The sequence below is a fragment of the Stegodyphus dumicola genome, chromosome 9 (genome assembly GCF_044657685.1).
Source record: "Stegodyphus dumicola isolate Sdum_Otavi_A_Nest chromosome 9, ASM4465768v1".
Taxonomy (NCBI): Eukaryota; Metazoa; Arthropoda; class Arachnida; order Araneae; family Eresidae; genus Stegodyphus; species Stegodyphus dumicola.
Window position 1 is genome coordinate 183989725 of NC_140776.1, and position 21070 is coordinate 184010794.

The window sequence follows — 21070 nt, forward strand, 5'->3', positions numbered from 1 at the left end:
AAATGATCGAAACGGTCAGTGACCGGTCTTCACCGTTTGACAATATTGACCCATCTTTTTTTTCTTCTTTCCTCATTATCTCATACCTTGAGGTCACCCCGCTGAGAATCGGCCAGATTCCTCGTGAAACACGCATGTGCTTAATTTCTCTCTCGCTGAAGGTACGCCTTTTGTTGGCGCTTCCGAAGATTACCACAACAACCAACGGTTAGTAGGTCATCTTTTCGCAGTCCAGATATCTGAAAGACATGATAAAGGAAGAGGGGACAGAAATTAATTTAAAAAATAATAAAAGAGGAATGTGGGAAATGACTTTAAAATCTGCTTTAAGGCTTTATTCATTTTAATAAATCACTGCTTTAAGCACTTTAATAATTATTTCTGCGTTCAGATACATGATATTCTTTATGTCAAATCCCGTACAAACATTATTAACAGTAACAGTAGTTGATAATTGATCGGGTATCCACCCCCGAGAAGATTAGATGACAGATAGATGTCCTAGCTATGGTACACATATTTATCGTGTCCGCTGTAACACAGCTGACAGTCAAGACCTGCTTTTGGATAGATAAATTTAATTATATATAAAACTATGTACCGTAATCAGTGCTTAAATTGCGTAGGAGCCCACCGGAGCTCGGTATTTCTCAATTTTTAAGATAAATTGCAATTTTAGCCGGAGCGCACCGGAGCCCTAAATAAGATGAGCTCCGGTACTTCTTTTTATAAAACTGAACCACAATTTAAAGGGAAAAAAATTTAGAATTCCTAAAGTTTTAGTTTAACAATAAGCAGACTTTGCAATACTCTATTTCCCTAGAAATACGAACTCATGAGAACATGAGACGTTCAAGTAAAGTCCCCTCACTCACATGCGAAAACCTTTCCCTTTAAGAAAGGCAATAAATTTGGGGGAATTTGTTTAGGAACGCGTAAATTTCTCGCCATGCCATCGTATCTAGTGTATTGTTATCGATGGTTAATTATCCTCGCAGGATGGAAAATTTGTGTTCTTAAATGGGCGTTAAGTGACAGCGAGTACAATAAGAGTGAAATACTGAGATAAAACAGCTCAAGCACGTCCTATACATCGTCTTCCCACAGTATCCACTAACGTTGGGGAAAGCGTAAACAGCAACTTTGCATTCATCCTTAGGAGTCATATTCAGGACTCATTTTACCCCTGATACATATCTGCTTGATGGCTATAATTATATCAGCAGAGAACGTTCTCTCTCACCAAGATTCCCCTCATTTTTTGTTTCCACCCACTCATACCCTCATTCTTTTTCGCCCTGAAGTTTTCATCAGCTATACTTTAAGCATGTTTAATTTTTGTGATGTTAAAAGAACTTTTTCACCCCCCCTACGAACAGAGCTTAAATTGGGCCGGACCCCACCGGATATCGGCTACGGTGCTTCTTAGTTTTTGTAATAAAATATAATTCTAGCCGGAACGCACCGGAGCCCTGAATAAGAATGCTGCGGCAGTTCTTTTATGTAATTGAATAACAATTTCAGTAGAAATTTTATCTCGAAAATTTTATTTTAACAATAAAATTATATTAAAAATCGCTCATTAAATTTCAATTTATCTCTTTACATTTTATTTAATTTTAATTATTTATTTACTTCAATAGATAATAGTTAATCATCTAGTAATTATCAATTAAATTTCAATTAATTATTTATCTAATAATTGTCAATTAAGTTATAATTACTTAATTATAGAACAATTATTGATTAAATAGCAATTTATAAACATTAATTAAATAGCTATTAATTAATTTGATAATAATTAACCATTTAATTTTAAAATTATTAATGAGTTTAATAGTCATTTTATTTATTCATTTACTCTTGTTCCTCTTTGCTGACGGTCTTCCATAGGGCTCCGGCACTTCTAATCTTGGAAATTAAGCCCTGACCGTAATTACATCTAAGAAATTTTAAATTACATTCTGTCTACAGCGAGCGAAGTGTTCGTGTTCTTTCCGTTCGAATTCCAATCTCCTCTTTTTACTCCCACCTACGATTGGGAAAATGTCCGGCCCCCTACCGGCAGAAGGGAGGAAATATTTTTCTGCCCCTTTTCTAATGGAATTAGTTCTGTTTCCGCGATTCTCTTTCTGCGTTTTTCGAAATTTTTCCTGTTCCCGCGAAATCGAAAATTGCAGTCCCCTTCCCACAGCTCCTGAGGAGATGTCATGATGAGTCATTAAGAAGAGCTCGGCAGTTTCTTTGTGAATAAATTAGTCTTCGTCAGGACTATTCTATTTATCTCTTGTCTTCGTTAGATTGAAGACGTTGTAACGAACGTGCATTTATCCATGGCGGCCCGAAGAGCAATCACAAAGCATTCGGTGATTCAGTTTTTCTAATGCTATTTATTATCCGTTATATTTACATATTTACAACTGTCCTATTGTTAGGCGGACTACCTTTACAGAAATCATATTGCCTAATCAAACGATATTTCGTTTCTACTTACATGCATTGCGCTACTGCCAAGCAGCGCCCTCTACTTCTCTCTTTACAACAGACGTGTCTTAGTTAAGGCTCCTCTTGAAATCTTAAGTTTCATTCCATTAGTAATTCTAATTAGATTTTTTACTAAGTCATAAGGTGTACACATCAGATTTTTTACTATAGGAAACAATCTTTTAGTTCACTACCAAAAATCATCGCAGAGTTTGAACACTGACTGACTGACTGATAACTTATAGCCAGAATACCACTGAGATCAGTAGTTTATCTGGCTCAATCAAATTTATGGCGGATGGGCACAATAACATAGAACTATCTTCACATAATGTCCGCAGTAAGGAGGAGAAAGACGGATAAAGAATAGGAAGACCAGCAACGCAAGAGCTCACAAGCAAGTAACCGGCCCGGTAAAGGCGTGACTAAGTGGGAGTCATAAAATGAGTGTAGAATGTGAATAAAACTAGAAAATTTAAGAAATACACAGTAGAGTTTGAACATCTCTCTGTCTCCTTTTAAATACAAATTTATCTTCATTCATGCAAAGATCTGAGATCGTAAATTTTTTTCGATTATTTCTTTTAAAAATTCTTGTTTTTAAATTAAAAATTTTTTGGCTTTCCTACTTTTCGGGAGAGGGCAAGGTCCACTCGGCCCGCCACTAGGTAATCCCTTTGGGAAGGGGGTAATGAAGATTGATGATTTCGCGGAAACAGGAATGATTTTGACAACGGCGGAAACAGGAATCGTGGAAAAAGGAAGACACCTTCTGATGTTGGCACAAAGTACTTATCAGTGTTAAAATTTATGACCGACTAAAATTCCAACAGGGTCCTGTCCCTGCGTTACTTGAGAAAAAGGACGCGTCGCTGTTGTTGTGACTTATCTCACTTGCCTGACAGTAACATCGGAACAAACCCACGAAATTCATCGCGACAAGAAGACCAAGTTTGCGCCTTACGTTGACCAGAGGCTTGAGCACCATACAGGTGAAAGGATGACTTTGCGCAATTCCGCCCCAGTTTTGATGGAGAGCACTCCGGTGGAACGGGTCCGAGGGTCTTCCACTCCTCTTCCCCTACCACCAACCTCTCGAGAGGACTTTCAATTCGCCATGTATTTACAGTGCCCCTATGCCGCAAAGGCACCATACATTTACAAACATCCATTCCTTTTCTGGGATTCCAAACCCGGCCGTTCGGTATCGCAGTAGGCTCCACTAACCACTATACCGTCTGGGCGGCAGACAAAGAGTGTTACACCGTTAAATAAAGTATTTTGTTTTTCCGCTGGTAGGCATTAACTATTATAGACATTGCCCCCTACTTAAAGCCGGAAGCGGTAGCTGTATTTATCATGGAAGCACCTAACGTGGTCCACCGTTGGCTCCTGTGAAAGGACAGACAATTTACACCCATGCCTTCTCCGGAACTCGAACCCGGCGCCTTCGGCAGTCAGAATCACTAACTACTTTCCCGTCTGGGGGCATCAAGTAGTAAATTATAACTAGGGTAAAAACTTCATTGCGAAAAAAAAGCGAAATTCGAAGACTAGTCGAGTGGGAAGTCTTCTTCGTGGAGGATTTTTCTAAGGGAAATTAGCTCGTACTCATATTATACATGGGTGGCGCATTTTATCGTGTAAAAAGAAGGCAAAATTGACGCCTTGGTTGCGGCGAATGAAAATATGCGAAACTCCCCCCGTAGTTTGGATTTATACTAACAATATCGCATAGTTTCAGGCTGACGATTGACTTCATCATTTTGTTGAGGTCTAAGGTTAACTCAAAAGTACTGCTAATTCAACAGCACTCGAAAGCACATAAGATAGAGGGATAATCTTTATTACGACAAACAGAAATATACTACTGATAATTTACCCGTGTTTTAAAGCAGTTTAATCTGAAGAATAGAATCCCGTTCATTTGCTTATGTAAATTAAATTAGCACTCAAAAGAACACACGTCACAATTCTTTTGTTTATCTCACTCTTTAACTTAAAATTTATCTGAATCTTTTTAGATTTTATATTGCGCCTAAAGGGGCTTTTTTTTTTTTTTTTTTTAGTCCAAAGGGATTTGAATCCCGAAGGACTATTAGTTTCGTTGTGGCATTTTGCGTCGGACTCATAAATGTCGGTTCACTTTTCAAACTGTTGCCACAAAATGTTAGAGTCCTGCATTATATTTGAAGAAATTAAATAATGAAAAATCTGCATAAATGATTGCCTATTTCTCGCATTGTGATAAAACAATGGTACATAGAGCCATCGAATTTTGAATGACGAAATCCTACTGCGAATATGGGCATCTAAAATCCCAAATTTGGAATTTGTTTTATTATAGATTTTATATTTTGTAAAACTTTAACGAATTTTTGATTTATAAACTCAATGCTTTAAAAGCGAGAAATGGCAACGCTATATAGAAAAAAAATACTTTTATCTCCAGCTCGCGAGACTGTGTATATCGGAAATTCTAAAGATATGCTTAATTTAACATTATTTTGCGATATTGCTCTTAAACTGAATTTTATGGTTTAAGTGCAAAGAACATGATATTTAATAAATAAAGGTAACACTCAAAACGTTAAAAAAACGCCCCTTTGGACGTAATTTAAAATCTGAAAAATTTCAGATATTATATTAATTATTATTATTATTATTATTATTATTATTATTAAATATCATGTTTTGCGCACTTAAACCATAAAATTCAGTTCAACAGCAATGAGAGGCTGCGGTGAATATAAGAAAAGGTTTGAAAGGAAAAGCAGCCCGCCCCACCCCCAGCCTAAAGCTCCAAAATTCTCCGAAGAAAACTTCCCAGCTCCTCAATCCCAGCGAAGAAAAACCTCCTTCAAGCTACGCACAGAGAGAAACTGCAAGGAAAAATCACCCCTTCACCGAAAGACCTTAACGATGCTCTTAATTGGATCCAAGATGAAAAAATCAACTCTTTCCTAACTTCCATCATAGCATGTATTGGCAAAATCAGAGCGGCAAAAAATTCAGCAGAAAAGCTACAAACAGGATTTCAAGCAGCCATGCTTCTCATAAAATTCGCAGAATCAGAAGATTAGAAAAGATGTAGAAACGCCCCCATGACTAACCAATAGGAAAGCAGGAAATCCTCACGACTACCTTCTGCACTTAATTTCGCGTATATTTCTTATGCAGTCTACCTTTTTCTCCGGAGTTGGTATACACAAGGCTCTCACCATCGCAACATCTTGTGAGAATTCTTTATTTTAGAATTCTCTGCCAACATTTCTCATGTTATGCCATTTCGCCATGCATTACATGCAGGATGAGGGTTTTAGCCTAGGCGCCTGTGTAAATATGCTTCGCACCTAAGCCTTCAACAGCATTGTCGCAAAATAATTTTAAAATGAGCGTATCTTTAAAATTTCCGATTTACAGTCTCGCGCGCTGGAGATAAAAATGTTTTTTCTTACAGTGTTGCCATTGCTCGCTTTGAAATCGTTGCATCTCTTAATCAAAAACTCATAAATGCTCTACAAAATATCAAATAGATATTAAAACAAATTCCAAATTTCAAATTTGGGCTTTGGGCTTCCAGATGCCCATATTCGAATGAAGAACTACGTTATTCAAAATTTGATGTCACTAGGTACCGTTGTTTTTTCACAATGCCAGAAACGTACATACATTCAAGCAAATTCTTCATTATTTAATTTCTTTAAATATAATGCAGGACTCTAATATTTAGTGGCAACAATCTGAAAAGTGAAACGCCGTTTATAGTGAAGCAACGCAAAATGCCAAAATGAAATTAATAGCCCTTCAGGGCAAATGGCCCCTTTGAGCTAATAAATATAAATCCTTGAGTCTAATAAATATAAATCTTTGAGTCTTTTGAGCTAAAAAAAAATCCGGCTTATTTATTTATTATTTATCCAAACATCATTTTCTAATGTACGTAATTATAAAAAACAAATAAAAGAAAGTAACTGCACACGAAACTGCTGCGGTAATAAGAATAATTATTCTCCGTCAGCTCTGGAGTTTTTCGCTACTTTTTTATTTAACATAAAAAATTTAATAAAAGTTAGTGTTATTAATATTAATTTAGGTAAATTGAAACTGAAATAATCATGATCTTTAAAAAGGAATTTTTTTAATTTTTTAAGTTCTCTCGGGTAATTAGATGTATCGTAGGAAGTTATGCATTCTTTGTCAACCGTTGCAGTCAACAATTCGTGGTGGTTACCAAGCACTCGAATACTACGTAAGTACTTTTGATCTACCAGCAGCTGGTCGGATAAAATCGCTATAATAGCATTAGTAGTTGCGCCTGAATTCAGATTGCATCGAACGAGTTAGTTGCATTTGCTTGGTTTTTCTTACGTGTAAGGAGACATTAAATAATGGTTTGGTTTATTTGATTCAGGCAAAGCACTCGAGGGTTATCTGCCTAAGGGGGATGATGCTTTCGTTGAAAGACTTTCTAAGGGAAACCGACTCATGTACACGTCAAACATAGAGAAAAACACGAAAATTCCCATGCATCCACCTGTTTCGAACCGAATTACCAGCGTTCAGGGACTTTACCGCTCGGCCGCTGGTGGGCTATTAACCCTTTCCGGCGCAGTGTGTTCGGTGTGAACACACCAAAAATATTCCCTCTTTAGACACTGAAAATAATCGATAAATATCACGAAAACTACACTAATGGTTACTTTTAATCTCTTTTATGAATAATAGATGGTCGCACCACACAAGCAAATCTTTAACATTGAGATATATTCTGTTTTTAAAGACACTGATTTTTCAAAGAAATGTTTCCCTTTTTTTTTTTTTTTTTTAATATATATATATATATATATATATATATATATATATATATATAAAGAATATCAATGAAAAGAAATCTTTATGCTAATCTGTCTATTCTGTATTACTTTTAATTTTTATCTTTGAAATATTGTGTATAGTGAAGCCTTCAGTGTATGGTGTGTTCGGACTGAACACACTGTACTTCTAGCGCCTGTCACGTGGGAGTGAGTCACAGAATCTGGTCTCGTGCATCAAACATGGCGGAGGCTGAGAGCGCAGATTTATTTATATTTGTTTTTATTCTTTTCTGTTTTTTGTATTGAAGACCCCGGTTTTCAGTTAGCTATTTGATTTTCAGCGAGAGCAGACCCTTTTTTTCCTCTTGCTTTCATCGTGCGTAGTTTCCTTAGTTTTGATTTCTGTAGATTTTATTTGTATATATATTTAATAATTATTTTTTTTTTCTAGTCAATAATTAATTGTAAATATTATAGTATTTTAATTATTTTTCTTATAAATTTTTAAATTTTGTAAATGGCTCCGATAGGCCTCAGTATTGCCGAAGCAATGAGAGTTTACTCCCCCCTCCGGTATTTTTTTTTGGGGGGTGTAGAGTAGCAGGCCTCCCCGTGGTGCACTCTGGGTTATGCTAAATCTGCTACAGAGATCAGATTCTGCTGTTTTTAAATCATAGGCAAAGTATTTTACTGTAATACGTACTTCACAGCAATGCTCACCTATCGCAGCGCGTGCGGCTCAGTGTCTTCGCTTCGGACACACCCACAAAATGGAAACGGTTTCTGCAATCTTTGTAAAATTATACCTGCAATACTCTCCTAGGCCTAAATGGACTGCCTACAATTTTTTTTTTTTTTTTTTTTTTTTTTTTTTTTTGGTAAAATGCCAACTTTGAAGAGTAGCGTGCCGAAAAGGGTTAAATAATGTAGAATCTATATGTGTTTCTCGCGTCGCAAAAAAACGCCACTTAGAGCCACCAAATTTTGAACACACACACACACACATATATATATATATATTAATTTCGTGTTTTATGGGAATTTAATCAAGTCATCATAAACAAACTAAACGATCTGAAAGCAATTTGTTGCCACACGGCAATGTGTAAGATATTTTGTTTCAAACTTGATCAGAAAATTCGGCGTTATAAAAGAGATGCGTTTCCATAGACCGAAATAAAATATTTTTGTGTTCCATACTTCAGTGTGTTGCCATTCGGTAACGTTAGATATTTATTTATTTATTTGTATTTTTTTAATGTAATTTGTCTGTTATTGATTAACAAATTAAGTGATTTAAAAGCAATAAAAACAATTCTTTATGTCATTATATATATATATATTTTAGACGCGTTTGCCCGGCAAGCGCTATTCTCTACTAGATAAATAAATTTTTCTTTATTTTAAGTATGATTATTAAGCGCATTATAAGTTGCTATTGTCATTTTAAACGCGTCTAATTTTACAAAAATATATAACTGCGTTGACAAATGTTATCACCACAACACGGCAAAAATATAAAAAAGACGCAAATTGGATGAACTGCTAGTGATGCTAATCTAATTATGGTTCGATAGGAAATGCAGAATTTCAAATTTTGATTCCATAATGTTTCTCACAAGATAATGTTTGAATTTCACTTTTAATGTTCTACTTTTTCTTCTTGCAAAATAGGAACTTGAGAAAAATGGTGGGACCACAGACGAAGATTGTGTAGAAATATTTCTTGGTCCATCTGACAAAAGATTTGGATTTTCTGTCGTAGGAGGTTGCGACGAAGGCTTTGGTCCCCGAATTGAGAACATAACTCCTGGTAAGTTCATATTTATTTGTCTAATTCGATTATCTTTAAAGAAAACAAAGGTAATACGACGATTTGCGATTTTTTTTTTTTTTTTAAACCTGAATTTTTGTTTATAACGTAAATAAGAAATTAATTTTTTCAGCGTAGTGAATTGTTATTTTTCCTGAAGCATTTTGCTAAGAATTTACAATATTGAATGAAAGCTGCATGAACAGTTTTTTACACCACAATGAAATTTTAATTAATTGTTTCCCATTTAAAATGTTTCGGAACTTTGTGAAAAGTTTCCGGGAAGAATCGGTTAGTGCTGCCATCTGTTGGCAAAGGTATAAACTCTTTATTAGACGTTAAAGGGTTGCCATTTATTCTTTATCTTATTCGTAGTGTATGAACACAATGCAAGTTTATTTGTATTAAAAAATGTCTTGTTGGTTTCTAATGAACTTACATACTTTTCCCCATTTAAAGTTTCAATTTTTTTAAAATATTTTTTTAATTTCTTTTCAAGCTTCAACATTTTTTTTTTTTTTCATAATGTGCCTACAAGTTCATTTATTAAGAAATAATTAATTTAGAAAAAATAATTTGTCAAAAAGGAATTCATATTAATTTCTAGGCATGATTTCTTAATGTGATCAGTTCCTGACTTTTGAAGCGCGAACAGAGTATGTACCCCCAGCTTTCACTTTCAAGGAGCCTTCAGTTTCTCATATATGATTTAAAAATGCAAAATATTGTGTTTATTTTTAATTCAAGGATATCTGCTACACTGAAAATATCGAAAAGGCAACAGTTCTTTATTTTATCTTTTCAATTTTATCGCATCATTTCGCACACGAACTGTACATCTAAGAGTAAACTGTTAGAGAAGACTTCTCTAACAGTTTACTCTTTATTATCCCTGGCCTATAGTTTTGTAAATCGAGGCCTGAATATGAGGAATTATAAATTAAGTATGGGAAAGTAACTAGGATGGTAGTAATAGGTGTAATTAATTCTTCGTAAGGCCCTAAAATTTGCCACTCCTTTTTGCTTAACATAAAAATTTTAATAAAATTAAGCTATTTTAAATCATTTTAAAATGAACTATTTTTTTTATTTTAAAAATCTCTCTTTTAATTAATAATTTACGTAAAAAGCTTTTATAAAATTTTGTTAGGAATCAATAAACGTATTCTAAATCTTATAACAGAATAACTTCCACTACCATAATGGCATTACTCGTAATTAAGAAATACTAAGTAATAATGATTTGACCATATAATATAGTAAATACGTGCCGAATGCGAGGATTATGTCATTAACGCATAGTTCAAAATCGCTTTCCACAAAATTAACTTATTATGGGAAAAACGGGTTGGATATTAAGAAATCTCTACATATAATAAAAGAAAGAGTCGGTGTGTCTTTCGTTCGTGCTGCACATAAGCTAATAGATAGCTAATAGTTCGTGCTAATAGTTCGAACTATTAGCTATCTATTAGCTTACGTGCTAAGAAATTTGGTAAGAAATTTGGTATATAGGTGTATCTAGACAAGAGCCAGTGCACCTCGAAGCGTTTTTTCAAAATTCGAATCAGATTTTTTTATTTTACCTTTTTGATTTTATCGCACCATTTTGAATAGTTTCATTCATTTAGAAATGTGATTTTGGCAACAGTTTTTCATTCAATGCTTTTTATACTGGACAGTTGAAAATATGAGATAAAATGATGTATTGTAATCGCGAAAAGTTTCAGGCAGCATATTTCAACGAAAATATCCATTTTGACCGCTATCGAATGCAATTTAACGATGTTTTTGCGTGATATCTGTACGTAAGGACAGAATAAAATACTCTTTTCCTTCAAAAAAATTATAAAACTGCTTTAAAATTAATTCTGAAGAGAATTTTTCGTGGCGTCTGTATGAACGTATGTACGTACGTGCGTGCATACGTACGTATCTCGCATAACTCAAAAACGAGTAGCCTCAGAACGTTGAAATTTTGTATATAGGACTGCTATAACATGTAGATGTGCACCTCGTATTTTGGTTTCAATCGGCCGCACCAAACGTATATAAATATATTTATATATGTATCTACTCTATTACCCGGCTCAGTGATCTCAGTTTCTTTACTCTTATATGTTTGTAAATTGTACATGTTTTGCTTTAAAAATGATTGAATTATGTTGTTTTTATCTTCCAGTTAAGGATTTTATGCCTTTAGTAAATCTGTGTGCAATATTTTTAGAATTATCAGCAATTTTAAAGTTGTTTAATTGCCGCTAAGCCTGTTTTTAATGGCGGCCATTCATGTTTACATTTGAAACAGGAGACTAGTGGTTTTTTTGCCAATCTAGAAAAACTTAGGTTCGCAACAGCAAAGATAACGTATTCATTTATTATTGCCAATTAAATCATGCTTAATTCTTTCTGGAATTTTTTCGAGGAAATAAGCGTTTGAAATTTACTTCGTAATTTTTAATATAGATATTTTGACTTTTTATGTATTTTTGCCTTCTCGCGAAGTGAGAACCGAATTAATTAAATGAGAAATACTCAATCGTCTGTGAAAAACTGCTTCTGTTTTGTTTTGTTTGCTTAATTTCTTTTATACATAGTTCTAGCTTTATTATAGTATTTGAATAGAACATGTGGCAACGATTAGATAATTCTTTAAATGATATACATTTTCTGCGTTCTGAGTTATAATATGAATGAAATATAATACTGTTAAGTAAACCTAGCGCCAGAGTGTCGCTATGGTAAACAAATACTAGAGTGAATTTTAAAGAATGCATTTATTCTGTTGAGGTTTATGCGCTGTCGGCGAAGTAGGTTTAATTCAATCGAATAAGTTTAAATGAAATGCAAGAAAAAATGCGTATAATTTAATATTCCGTACAAGGAAGTCATGTGGTGTACACATCAGATTTTTTTCTTTTGATTTTTGGACACGCAACACGCACATCGCAATCTTTTTATTCTGACGCGCTTCTGTCTCGCGAGGCACAACAGAAAGAATCCCCTCTTCTTTATTAGCTAATGGCAAAGAAGTTTGTATAATTTTAATTATGTCATCCAAAAAGCACAATTTTGATTTTTTATTGCTTTTTGATGATAGTTTCATTCTTTTAGAAATGTGGTTTTGGCAACAGTTTTTCATTCATTGCTTCGGATACTGGACTGCTGTCTCTTAAAAATATGAGATATGAGATTATTATATATGAGATTTATTGCTTATTTTATTGTATTTTTTATATTATGTTTTAATTATATATTTTTTTATTATATAAAAGGTGTTGCATGATTGTTTTAGTCCCTTATACCATTTGAATTCGAAGATTTTGCAACGGAAAGTTGGTTAATTTATTTAATAGGATAATTAATATTTGTATTAAAAGATATTGCTTATTTCTTTGTAATTTTGTTATATGTAATACTTTTCTTAATATGAAGTTGTTCAGCAGAGTAAAATTCTGCGCAGTTTTTTAATTTAATGTTTGGTGTTCTTTTTAGGCATTTTTCCCGTATATTTAAAAGCCAGACGAAGGCTGGCCGTGTAGCTGCTAGCAATATATAATTTGTACAACTTAAATATTGTTATAATTAATAAGGAAATATGAAACATACGTTAACTGAAAGGATTTCTATTACTTCTGAATAGGCAGATATATGACACAATTATTTTTTTTTAATAACTACTAATTTTTGCTTAGGACAGTGTCGATGCAACTCATTTAATGTTTCGCGGTAAAGAGTACAAAGTTTTCTAAAGGCCTTAACTCCCGCCACAGCTTCTTAGAAACATGCAGTTATTGATACAGGCGGAATTTAGTTTAGAAAGCAGATAGTCCTAGAGTGTATAACCGTCATCAAATAATCACTGGATGTGATGTCACTCATTCGTCGTACACCGTCTCATAGAGGAATAATTCCACCTTGTATTTTAAGCATTTATTGCACACACACAAAACTAAATACTAAAACTACACTACTAATAATTGAAATATATGCATTAAGTAAAACAATTTTCGCCTCCCATCAGCCCTCCCCTTATCTAGGACTTCTCTGTAGGTCTTCCTTCTGGAAACTAAACCTTTGGCCCCTCTCGGATTGAGAGTTAGCGCCCTCTATGCATCTTGTTGGTTGGCGTCACCCATGCATAACAGTAACGTGTATACGAGCCAGTTTCCCTTTGAAACTCTTCCTCGAAGGCATCCTTCCTCTTAGACAGATAGTTCTAGAGTGCTTTACCAAATGACTTACTGCTTTCTCTTAAGAAAACGAAATTTAAGAAAGAAAGAAAAAAAATCTGAAATGTTTCAGATTTTAAATTACGTCCAAAGAGGCGTTTTTTTAACATTTTGTCTGTTACATTTATTTATTAAATATCCCGTTCTTCGCACTTAAACCATAAAATTCAGTTCAACAACAATATCGTAAAATAGTTTTAAAGTGAGCCTGCCTATCTTTAGAATTTCCGATACAGAGACTCACGCGCTGGAGATATAAATGTTTCTTCTGGACAACGTTGCCATCGCTCGCTTTGAAATCCTTCGGTTTGTTAATCAAAAATTCGTTAAAGTTTTACAAAATAGGAAATCGATAATAAAACAAATTCCAAATTTCAAAGTCCGTCTTCCACATGCCCATATTCGTGGGAGGATTACGCCATTCAAAATTCGATGGTTCTATGTACCGGTGTTGTATCACAATGCGAGAAATATACATACATTTATGCAGAATTTTCATTATTTAATTTCTTTAAATATAACACAGGGCGATAATACTTTGTGGCAACAGTTTGAAAAGTGATTCGCCGTTTGTAGTAAATGGACGCAAAATCGCGAAACGAAATCAATAGTTCTTCAGGGACAAAGCGCCTTTGGACTAAAAAGAAAGAAGTTTCTTAAGAAAAACGAAGTTTTTTTTTAAAAAAAAAAAAGCTTTCTTAATAAAACTATTTCATTTTGCCAATGAAAAGATGACAGCGAAAAAGTGAAATTATTACCTAAGCAATGGCTATTAACCATAACTGGCTTTAGGATTCTGTGTAGCTCTTTGAGGTATCAATTTAAGTGTTTGATGAATGTGACTGAAACAAAACGACGTTTGGTTAAAAACGGAGATCTTGGCATGTTTCCACTACTAGTCGTAGCAACTTACGTCTAACTGAATGTTTTGCATATGTTCATATATAAAATACAAACATTAAATAGCACAATCATTCAGTTGCTCATAATGTTGTGAGATTATAACAGATGGCGCAACAGGTTGAAATGTTGGACAACGGAATCAACCGACTGTAAACAAAGCGTCGTCGGCGAAATGACCTTCAACTGCGACGAGAGCGTTTCAGTTTACATCCTCCCGCGCTCGAATTTTATTCTTTAAGAAAATAGCGTTTGGTGTTTTGTCTTCCAAACAAGCATTGACCATTTTTTTGTGGTTCTTATTTTATTTCTGAGCAATTTTGTAAAGAGAAAGCAAATAAAAAGGCTTTGTTATAGGAAAATAGACTTTTACGATTTACTGATACTTTTTGGGAAAAGAAACAGAAGAGCTCTAATATATAAAGCAATTGAACAAGTTTATTTATTTATTATTTTATTTTTGCACCAAAAGGGCATCAGCCCGAATCGGCTAGTACTCTCCGAACGGGATTTGGCAGCATATCACTTTTCAAATTGTAACCACGAAATACTATCTATCCCCCTGTGTTAGTTTTAAAGAAAGTAAACAATGAAGAACTGTGAATGTATGCATATTTCTGGCACTGTGAAAAAAACAACAGTACCTAGAGCCATCAAATTTTGAATAACTTAGACCACCACCAGCATATGTGCATATGGAAGCCAAAATTTTGAATTTTATATTTCATATTTTATAAAACTTTAATGAATTTTTAACAAACTCAACAATTTGAAAGCGAGCAGTGGCAACACTGTATGGATTAAAACGTTGTTATCTCCAGCGCGCGAGACTGTATATCGGAAATTCTACAGCCTACCAGACCTACTTAAAAGTCTGTTTAGCGACTTCTCTCTAAGACTAGAATATGAATACAGCAAGGAAAGCGTGTAAAATACCCTTTTATTAAATTGAATTATTTACAGGCGGCAGAGTCTTACTTGCTTACAAATTCAGCATTCACTTGTGAAAGATAATAATAACAAACTAAATTTAAAGTTAAGTTAGTAGTTCAGAACTACACAAATTAATTTAGCCTAGCGGGTTGACTGAGAAACCTACACCGGCATGATATTAAATTTCGGCGGCAAGAATGCGAAGCCGAAATTCAGAATTTAAACAGCTGCTAGAAACAACAACGTGAGCACTCAATAGCGAAACTCAATAGCCTTTTCTCTACTTCATTTTAAATATTCACTCAATTTTAAATACTATTCACTCATTTACATCCTGGCGGGGAAGCAAAGAGTGAAAGAAAAGGCTAACAAATTTAAATAATTGTTAATAAAAAGAATATGAACCATATTAACTGAAATAATTTTTTTCTTTGCGTTATTATATTGTTGTTTAAGTATGTTCTAGTAAATATTAAATACAGTAAGACCCCGCTTAACGCGGGGGATACGTTCCATCGAAGTAGAGCGTAATGCGAAACAGCGCTAAGCGAGGCTATCTTAACATGTAAATAATGGGGTTAGGGGAAGACGGATAAAAAATTGTTAGGCATTAAATTTAATAATGTTTTTTAATAAAAATAAAATCAAACATTTATTTCTTACAAAAATAAAAACAATATAAACGCATATACTTTTAAAAACAAATAAAATTTTCAGTCAGATCATTCAGTCTATTCTCGGTTTCCAATTTTCTGCCTTTTTGTCAAGAAGGCATTATGATAGATTGGCTTAATGGCATATTGCGTTCAATTTCGTCGTCAATCCATATAGACAATCGTTTTCCCATTTCCTCTATAAATGTTATTTCTAAAAAGGGTAATTCTAGTTGCAGAGCTTGACGTAGTTGCAGTTGCCGATGACAGTATTTTTTCTTTATTCTTAAGAATTGTCCTTATTGTTGAAGTTGCCAAAATCAATGCAGCACTAATTTGAGATTGACGTTCATCAGAATCTAATCTTCTAATCACTTGCATTTGAGTTTCCAGTGAAATGCTTTTTCTGGTTGCTTTCTTTTCTTGTTTTTTATTATCACCCATGATAAAAACTAAAGATCATAATATTTGTCACTGTATTAATCGTTATAGTATTATACAAATTTAAACTTACAATAATGTCAACAAATGTTGTTTCAAATGATAAAAAGCAAGAAACACAACTACACTGTTTCGGATATGTTATTTGGAAACCTAGCGCTGCGCACAATTTCGGAGAATCCCCGGGTTGAAATAAAAGAGCGCTAAACCGAAACAGCGTTAAGCGGGGTCTTACTGTACATGGAATTTAAAATTCAGTTATTTTTTTCTCTTTTATTAAAAAAAAAAACTTTTCATTTTGCTCCCCCCCCCTCCCAAATATTTGAGAGGGGTTGTCTGTTCCAAACGGTTTCTGTGGTATAATGCATAGACTTAATGTTCCTTTCCTGACAAAAATTTACAAAATGTAAGTAATATTTATTCATGTTTCTATATAGTTTGGGTGTGTAATTATTTTGTGCGGTATAAGGGACGATAACACGAGAAACAGTAAACATAATTCAGTAACTCAGAATCCCAATGACTATCGCTAACTTTGTCACTCAGCTGTGGCTGAACCGTAATTCCAAATTCCAAAATTCTTTCTGCATTTTGTAAACCTTCATCTATCCAACCTAACGTAAACCAGCTGTATATTTTGTAGCTGCGAACATCTAAGCGTTTCCGTAGCCGGCAAAAGCGTCATAATTTTTTCTTTCCACAGACATTTATGCAGGAACTTAAGTCTGCGTTAAAAAGAATAAGCCTTTCAGCTGCCATTCATGCATTAGACTCGCATGCAATTAGAGTTTGAAACCACTGTCTTAGGCCATTGTTTTCTCAAACTTTTTAACTTCATAACCACTGTACATATAGTTGCAATTCATCACCACCTACTTGGCGAAGGGAAGCATTAAAAGGGACACATTCCATTTCGAAATTTGACAGATGAATTCGAGATTCTGAACTTGCTAGCAAGAGGGGGTTATTACGGAATTATGTTATTAGTTATTTGTGATATCTGCCTGTAAAGAATTAGATGAGAGTCTGATGACTCTTAAACTACCACCAAGAATGTATATATATTTCTCACGAGTTAAAGACCAAATTTCAAGGACAGTACTTATACAGTAATTAAAAATATTTTTCTAGCTAGTGGTAATTACCACTACTAAATGACTGCAAGTTATATTTAATTAAAGTATTAAGATAGGACATAGGCATTCACGGCATGTAATAGGAATTAGATGTAGACGGAATAATAAAAATAAGACTTTGTACGTGTTCCGCCTCTAATTGGGCACTACGTGGATGGGAGATCCAACTGAGAGCCCCTATATCAGGCAGAAGGGGGGCGGCGGTCATCCAGCCAGAAGTCATCTTGGAAGGTATAGAAGTCTCATTTACCGAATCCCGGGGCCCCTGAAATATCTTTAGGGGGCTTTGCCCGAGGGGTCACTACTACCTGGTCTCAGTGCTACTTCATGGGGGGTGACCTATTCGCCTGGAGATTTGACTGGTCGCTAATTTGCTACCCAACTGTACTACGCGGGCCAACCGTTAGACGGAACGGATTTACCCCCGACCCACCTTAGCGTGACCCTCTGGAAGGTCACGCCCTAGCCGGCCACGATTTTACTCGAGTACCTCCCGGAAGGACACGTGGAACCACGAAGCTCAATGATATTGTTACGAAAAGTCCAGGCGCGGTGCGATAGCTTCCCCGCAAAGCAGATTTAGGGTTGCCATAAAATGGCAAAATAAGGCAACGTTGCCACATTTGGTGAGAAATCGCCCATTTGGCGATAAAATTGGCGATATGCCATGGACGGATGGAGAACCTTCTGGAACGAATTCTTACCGGTTTAGCCCAGAATGTTCTCGAACACAAACCGAAAGCTATATAAACCCAGCTGGTCCACAGTCAGTTAGTATCGAGTTGGAGTGCGTACCTCGTCTAGAGTGCGAGATAGTGTGTCTCTCATCTAGTTAGTCCGTGCGGAGTCGATCGAGTTGACAGCCGGCCAGCGAGTGCCGAATGGGTCGTCGAGTGTATCGAAAAGTCTCTTAGTGTATCGCGGTTAGTGCATCGTCGAGAGAGTGTGTTAAGCTCCGGGAATGACTGAACCAATGAGTCGGGAGCTGTGCTCTGTGTGTTGTCGAGTGCATCGCGAGTTGTAGCGTGGAGAGTATCGAGAGTACGTGGAGTTCCGAGGACGACCGAGCAGAGTCTGGAGCTGTACTCCGGTGCTTTGCAGTAAAGCTGTCTCCATCATTAAAGCCTGATAGTGTGAAGGCTGTGTCGCTGATTGTGTCAGCGAGTGTATAGTAGTTCTTCGACTACTGTAAAACATGACTTTGGAGCTGTCTTGATTAATATTTGCTAAATAAAGTGTGTTTCGATACTTTATCAAGTGCTGTCGTCTCATGATTCACTCCAAATCCTCACGAACCCCGTACGAACGTGTGAAGACAGAAAATAATGTAACAACTGGTTTCAGGTAAAAAAAAAAAAAAAAAAAAAAAAAAAACACCGTAACAATATTATACCCTCGTGGCCGAGGCTGCCTAGGTACAGATCCTAACCATTAGTCTCACAGAGATATCTGCGTCGACCTGTAACCGGAAGAGGGAATTTCCTAATTACAAATGAGTTAAAAGTCCTATTTTAAAAATGACCTAATTAAAAACGAAAACTATGTGCAGTATTATAAATAAAGCTTTTTTTATAAATAAATGTTTTTGACCATATGCACGATACTGACGAATGATATTTTATTTCATTAAACTAATTTAGTCTATTGTCTGTGTCTATATTTTGGCTTCTTTTAAAAGTCCATTTACTTACCCCCCTCTCAGAAACATTCCACTAAATTATCTTGTTTTTGTTGCTTTGTAGTTGTTACCTTGAAAGACCAAAATCTGGTGAACGTTGACATTCTCCGGTAAATGTCAGTATTTACATAATCACTTGGTCAGTATTTACATAATCACAACTCTTGTACGTCAGAAAGAGTTGCTCAATATCCTTATTTCTCACTTACACAGGCAAATGTCGAAATTCTTCATGCACTGATGGTGAATCTTGAATAAAGGTATTTAAGTTTTAAAGTCCTAATTTATTGTTAAAACATGATATACTAATGTTAAAATAGAAGAAAGTAGCAGCACATGTAAATAAACTGTTGAACTTAAAACGAACAATATATTCTAAATGAGAAAAGAAAGTAGCACCAATAAAAAACTTTCTTAATTAATGTGATTGACATTATACAGTCTTATTTATTGCAAGAAGGTGAATTGTTGTGGCACTGAATTGCACAAGAGTCCTTGCTTTAACAACGTCTATATGTTCCTTTATATCTGTCTTCTCGGCTTCTCGTTTCGACCCCCCCCCCAAAGCAGAGCATATCTGTGTTTGTCGACATATACCGGTGATGGTCTGAATGTATAAGAATACAACCAAATATTCGATCTTTAATCGACGTATTTGATATGCGTTGACATTCACCGAAGAATTTCGATATTCGGTCTTTCACGGTAAGTAACAAATTTTGATACTTTTTTCACGTAGTAAGATAATCATCTACTTACAAACATTATTTTTGGCTATGTACGAGAATTACATTTGGTACGATTCTGAGATCTGAAATTAAATTATTTATTTCATTTTGCACTTCCTTTTATGCATAAATATTGAGTGAAAGAAGAGAGCATTTATAATAAAGTTTGGCCCTCAGGGCCAACTTTAATGTTTTTTATTTTTCATTCAAGGCAACCATTTCAGATTTTGAGTCAAATCTTTCTTTGAGGGGGGACTGGTTCAAGCATATTTTGTTTATTACTCCCACGGAAAGGTTTCCTTCGAATAAAACTTCGTAGTTTTCCTTCTCTAAACTTTCCTCCACTCTTGCCACTTTCTCATAAGAAATCTAGGGAAGGAGAAAATGTAATCTGAGCTCTTCCAGTCACTGTTCCTCAATCTTATCGATTTCTTACTTCTTTCTTCTAGAACTATCAAAAATGGCTTCGAATTCCTAACAAGTATTTCTGGCTGCGAAATTTATTGTTTTTTAATATTTTAAATTGCTGCTGCTAAATTTATTGTTGTAACAGGCTGCGAAATTTATTGTTATAACAGTTATAACATAAACTCAGTCTGTCATAATCTAAGCATTACTCTAAACTCAGTCTGTCATAATAAAAAAATTAATCTAAACTCAGTCAATCATAATCTAAGTCTATCATAATCTAAACATTAATATAAACTCAGTCTGTCATAATCTAAACATTACTCTATACTCCACTCTTGCCGTCTGTCATAATCTAAACATTACTCTATACTCAGTCTGCCATAATCAAAAAATTAACCTAAACTCAGTCAATCATAATCTAAACATTAATCTAAACTCAATCTAAACATTAATCTAAACTCAGTCTGTCATAATCTAAACATTACTCTAAACTCAGTCTGTCGTAATCAAAAAAATTAACCTAAACTCAGCCAATCATAATCTAAACATTAATCTAAACTCAGTCACTTATAATCTTAGCTCACTCTATCATAATCTAAACATTCTCCCAGTCGGAGGAGGCCCGCCAACGGCTAAGCGATTAAGTTGCTGAACACTGGTAACTCGGTCCGAGGTTCGAATCCCGTCAACGGACTGTCTGCATGGGCGTTTTCATGGTTTTCCCTATGTGTAACGTGTATACGAGCCAGTTTCCTTTAGAAAGTCCTCCACAAAGACATCCCTCCCCTTAGGCAGATAGCCCTCGAGGCTTTGCCATAATCACGTAAACCAAATCTCCCAGCCT

General features: G+C 34.9%; 1 protein-coding gene across 1 annotated transcript in view; it reads left to right on the top strand.

The window, feature by feature from the left end:
• The window catches only part of LOC118199656 (uncharacterized), a 430613-nt gene that overhangs the window by 121387 nt on the left and 288156 nt on the right, over positions 1-21070 (top strand). The window contains exon 4 of the mRNA XM_085824456.1: positions 8976-9114. Within this exon, the coding sequence (XP_085680582.1) occupies positions 8976-9114 (139 nt within the window). The remainder of the gene's footprint in view (positions 1-8975; positions 9115-21070) is intronic.